Raw genomic sequence first — 5,523 nt, 5'->3', positions numbered from 1 at the left:
AAAACTTAAAATAGAAACTAAGTGATGGAAATGTTAGAATTTAAAATAAAAATGAATATAAAGAGAGATACAGAACGTAGATATTCCTCGGACCAAAAAATTAAGTATTACTTATACCATCTAAATGCAAATATTAAATTGACACAATACTAAAAAAAACAAGTTTATTCCCAATTACATCAAAACATAAATTCTAGAATAGTAGCGCACATTATATAACGTCTTAAAAGAGACATTGACTATTATTCATTCCTATAACATTTTGTTAACTCAATCTGCATTCTTTTTTATCTTAATTATTATTGTATGTCCATATTCTATACACATATTAATCCACTGTGATAACTTGACTTCATACCAATGCATGTAAACGTGACCAACATATCCAATGGAATCTAAGACTTCTCATCTCACTACTACTAATTAACACATCAATAACACTCTGTGTTGAATTTTTGCACTTGTGAAACAGGGAAATGGTCATTATCGCTTTAATTCTTAATTAATCCACGTTAATGACATATTTTCACATTAATGTGGTTCCCTAATCGTTTTTTTGTTCATGACCGAAAAAACCATTCAATGTCAATTCCATATTCTACTGCTGACTCATCACGAAACTCCTATCAAATAAAATAACATTTTCTGTCTTTCTCTGTATTCGTATTTCTTACAGGCTTCCCATTCTTCAAAGTCTCATCATTACTATTACGCCCTCACGACAAGTTCCGATCTTTTTCGACGCTTTTCTTTTCTCCATCGCTCTGAAATCCCTCTTCTTCCGATCCGTGAGAGGATCCTCTTTGGTTGTGTGAATCTTCCCGAAAGGGTACGTTCTCTGTTCTCTCTGGGGTTCATTTGGGGTGTTATGTTATGGCTATGATCAATAGCGATAACGGTTCAGTTTGACTTTGAGGTTGATTATCTGATTGGTGTTTCTGTTTATAGCTCTCAAGTTCCAGGTTGTCCTCGCAAGAGTTTCTGAACTTGAGTCTGTGTTTATCTATAGCGAAATGGATAACTCAAAAACCAGGCATAATGATAGTTTGGGAGTGAACAAAACGGGAAAAAACATTAGAAAGAGTCCTTTACACCAGCCCAATTATGGCAGCAACAACAACAACAACGTTAATGGGGTTAGACAGCAACAACAACAACCTCAGCCTCACGTTTACAACATAAGCAAGAACGAGTTCAGAGATATTGTTCAGCAGCTTACCGGGTCACCCTCTCAGGATCCTTCATCAAAACCTCCTCAGAGCAATTCCCCAAAACCTCAAAGCATGAGGTTGCAGAAGATTAGGCCTCCCCCTTTACCTTATGTGAGGCCTCCATTGCCTGCTTCTTACAGTAACAACAACTTGGCACCAAGGCCTGCTCAGTTTAGACAACCATCACCCAACCCTTTTCCACAATCCAATACAGCTGAATCTCCGATCTCTGCATACGTCAGATACCTTGAACATTCAATAACAGATCCTGGTTCAAAGGGAGCCCAACTTCAACCTCTCCGACCTTCTTCTGCTTTGCTTCCAAATAATCCTATGCTCCATTCTCCGAGGTTAAATGCTACTGTTGTTGTTCCTGTCAATGGAATCAACCCTCTTCCTCCTCCACCTCATCCTCACGTGTCTGGTGTTCCTTCCCCACAAACAAATGGACCTCCTATTTTACCTTCTCCAACATCACAGTTTCCCTTACCTTCACCAAATGGTTACATGAATTTCCTGTCTCCTCAATCTGCTTATCCTCCATTACTGTCTCCTGGCATTCAGTTTCCATCTCCTTTCACTCCCAATTTTCCTTTCTCGCCCTTCGGGCAGTCAGGGACTTTTGGCCCCGGGCAGCAACCTCCTCTTTCTCCCGGGATGTTTCCTTTGTCTCCTTCAGGCTTTTTCCCCATCACAAGTCCAAGGTGGTGAGATCAATAAATACCCTTCTCATTTTTACCCTCTTTTTTCATTGGAGATGCTGCTCTCGCTAACTGAACTGATCTTTATTCTCAAAAAAAGAACTTTTTTCATTGGCATGTAAAGTGCGGGCAAGTTGTTAGATTGTAAGGTGTAGTTTTTGGCTGCTCATTGTTCTTCATTTTCCTTTCCCTTTGTTTTTTTTTTCTTCTTTTGTTGATGACCGTAATGGCTGCAATCCTTTTACTTTTACAAGTTTTAAACATTAGGCATTCTATTGAAGATCAGGAACACAATTGGATGGTTGGACAGGAGCTGTAAGATGGATGATTGGGGTGTAACATGAAAGGAAGTAGGTTTACAGACAATATTTGTTGTGTAGGTTAGGTCATGTTCTTTTGTAATATAATGGATTGCATGTTAAAATTTCATGTTATCTATACTGTGCAACATATCTTTAAGTACTCATCTTATACTTGTTTCCAAGTGCTTCTTCAGCATTTATTCTTCATTTCTTATGTTAAGTACTGTTGTTAATGGCTGTTCTGGAAGATTTCGTTTGCTGGCGAAAAATTACTACTCAGTCATCTTGAGTAAATTGATTATTCTTACGTTACACATGTGTTCTTTATTGTGTGGAAGGCAAGGCAATTTGCAAGTGTTTTTCTAAGCTGAAAGATGTTCTGTAATACATTGAAAATAAAGGTTTGGCATTCAAATAGTTTTGAGATTTTGATTCTGATAATCTTGGTAGTGATCGATGTGAAAAGATTCAGTTCTTGTATTTACACCTTGCTTTATTCTGCATTTTGTGACCATAAAGTTTAGTTTGAGGGGAGCATAAAAGGTAAATGAGCTTGGCCAATGAGAATTGAAGTGGAAAATGAAGTGATGGATGAAGTTACATGGAAAAACATTACATGGATTCTGTGATTCTGTGAAGAAGGTGGAATTATTGATGAAGATCACGACACCCCTGAGGTGAGTCTGGCTTAGTTGTGATCAGAGGGATCCATAATCCAAATTTTCAAATCTCTTTATGTTTGTCTCACAAATATGTTAGATATTAAACAAAAACAGAGTCTAAAACAAATTAGATTACATCCACTTAATTAAGGTGAGTTTAATTCTCAAATGAAGATCTGACATGGGAACGACTTAAGAGTAGAGATGGCAAATAAACCCGTCCCCGTGGGTATTGCCCGAACCCGTCCCCGTTTTGACGGGGAATCCCCGCATTGACTGGGTATGGGTATGGGTATGGGTATGGGGAATCCCCGACTTTTTCAGTTGGGTATGGGGATGGGTATGGGGATGTACATATACCCGCCATAATACCCGTCCCCGCCATATCTCCATTCTCGTTTAAATTATTAAAATATTCACAATTAATCAAGTAACCCCTATATATATATATATTTTTTTTTTCTATTTTTTATTTCTTTTAATTATTTCATTTGTCATGAAACTCATTCTCATCTCCAATATATTTTTTATCTTATCATAACCTTTATGTAATTATGTTAAATGATGTATGTTAATTAAAAAAAAATTATGCCTCACATTTGAATATTTATATTATTTTTTAATATTTTTATTTATTATAAATTTTTCTTTCACATGAGAATGTTTATACTCTCAATTTAAGATAATATAAAAAAAATTCTTTACTTATTATTATTATTAATTTTTGTTTAATTTGAAGAACTCTTTTGTTTCATTAAAATAATTTTCGTTATTTTTCAACCATTAATTATATGTTAATATTTGAAAAGTTTTCTTAATTCTCTAAGATATTTTTCGTCTTATCATACTTTAGTTATACATTTGATTTTCTTTGTGTGATTTTTTTCGATAGTCTCTCAAATTATTTCTAAAACACACATTTGTTAGTTTTTTAATATTTTTATTTATTTTTTTTATTTTTATCATGTAGAATAATATTTCGATATATTCTATCTAATTATTTTTTATTTTATAACTCATTATTAATCATAATGTAATTTTTTCACTTTAAATTCTGTTTGAAGTGGTTAAAATTTTATATATATATATATATATATATATATATAATGATATTTAGGAATAGTATATAATAATTCACTACAAGAAAAACATGAAATGGTGACTGATTTAGTCAGTAACCCATATCAGTCACTATTTTTCGTCATTGGTGGTAGTAGTTGATTTATTGTCTGAATCAATGACTAAATTAGTGACCGATTCAATGATCGAATCTGTACTTGATTTAGTGACCAATTTAATTACTAATTTATATGTAATTTAATGACAAATTTTTTGGTCACTAATGATATTTCTATTTAATTTTAACCACTTCAAACATAATTTAATAATTAGTTCTGTAAGGTATTTTTCATTTTATCATACCTTAATTATACATTTGATTTCCTTTGTGCGATTTCTTTCGATAGTCTCTCAAATTATTTCTAAAACACACATTTGTTAGTCTTTTAATATTTTTATTTATTGTTTATTTTCATCATGTAGAATAATATTTCGATATATTCTATCTAATTATTTGTTATTTTATAACTCACTATTAATCATACTGTAATTTTTTCCACTTTAATTGTATAAATAACTTTTATTTACTACAATATAAAAATTTAATGTAATTGCTATGAATATTTTTTTGTCACTATCCAACATATATTGAAGTTCAAAAGATACAAAATCTATGTCAAAATTTTATTATTATGTTTATTATTTGTTCTTTGTGTCATTTTGATCAAGTGATGTATTATAACTTTTATTAGTGTATAAAAAAGAGATTCATTATAATTTAAAAAATTGAAGTAAACAAACATTTAAAATATATTTTAATTTGAATATTTGTTTTCCTTTTATTATTATGTTTATTATTTATTCTTTGTGTCATTTTGATCAAGTGATATATTATAACTTTTATTAGTGTATAAAAAAGATATTCATTAGAATTTAAAAAATTGAAGTAAACAAACATTTAAAATATATTTTAATTTAAATATTTGTTTTCCTTTTATATTTTTTTGAAATATTTTTTAATTTTATCAACTAAGTTCATCAATGTTGTAGTTTGCAAATTTAACAAATGTTTTGGTTCACATGAAATTTTATTTGGTATTCTAATATAAAATGTAAACAATTATAATTTATTTTAAGGTATTTGGCATCGAAGAAAATCCTCCTAATATTGAATATTTTATAATATTATGTTTTCTTTACCGTAATTTTTTTTCTTTTATAAAAATTAATATTGAAGTAGTTAGAACACGGGTACGGGTATGGGTACGAGATTATACCCGTTACCCGGTGGGGATGGGGATGGGAAAAAAGTTTGATACCCGTTGGGTTTGGGTATGGGGATGAGGATGAATTTTTTATGCGGGGATGGGTATGGGATAGCGAAACCCGTCCCCGCCCCGCCCCGTTGCCATCCCTACTTAAGAGTGAGCATAGGGAGACACATTTTTGTGTAGTCAGCCTTTAGAATTGTCAAACAGAAGCGTGGGGAATTTGCTTCGAATTATTAGAACATAATAAAAATAAAATTAATATGAAAAAAAAGAAAAAAAGAGAGGTAAGCAATTAAATTAAATTGGAATAGACCAAT

General features: G+C 31.7%; 1 protein-coding gene across 1 annotated transcript; it reads left to right on the top strand.

The window, feature by feature from the left end:
• The first annotated feature begins 594 nt into the window (after positions 1-594).
• Positions 595-2,396, top strand: LOC114179486 (protein HAIKU1-like). Its single transcript, XM_028065841.2, has 2 exons — positions 595-829; positions 949-2,396. Exon 2 carries the CDS (start codon positions 1,014-1,016, stop codon positions 1,920-1,922), a length of 909 nt encoding a protein of 302 aa, XP_027921642.2. The 5' UTR covers positions 595-829; positions 949-1,013; the 3' UTR covers positions 1,923-2,396.
• The last annotated feature ends 3,127 nt before the right edge of the window (positions 2,397-5,523 follow it).

The sequence above is a fragment of the Vigna unguiculata genome, chromosome 3 (genome assembly GCF_037176805.1).
Source record: "Vigna unguiculata cultivar grain cowpea cultivar isolate G323 ecotype 2 chromosome 3, ASM3717680v1, whole genome shotgun sequence".
Classification (NCBI taxonomy): domain Eukaryota; kingdom Viridiplantae; phylum Streptophyta; class Magnoliopsida; order Fabales; family Fabaceae; genus Vigna; species Vigna unguiculata.
This window is presented reverse-complemented; position numbering and strand designations above follow the sequence as displayed.

Excerpts from the sequence above, each read along its gene's own strand:
- LOC114179486 (XM_028065841.2), top strand. The coding sequence starts at position 1,014 with ATGGATAACTCAAAAACCAGGCATAATGATAGTTTGGGAGTGAACAAA.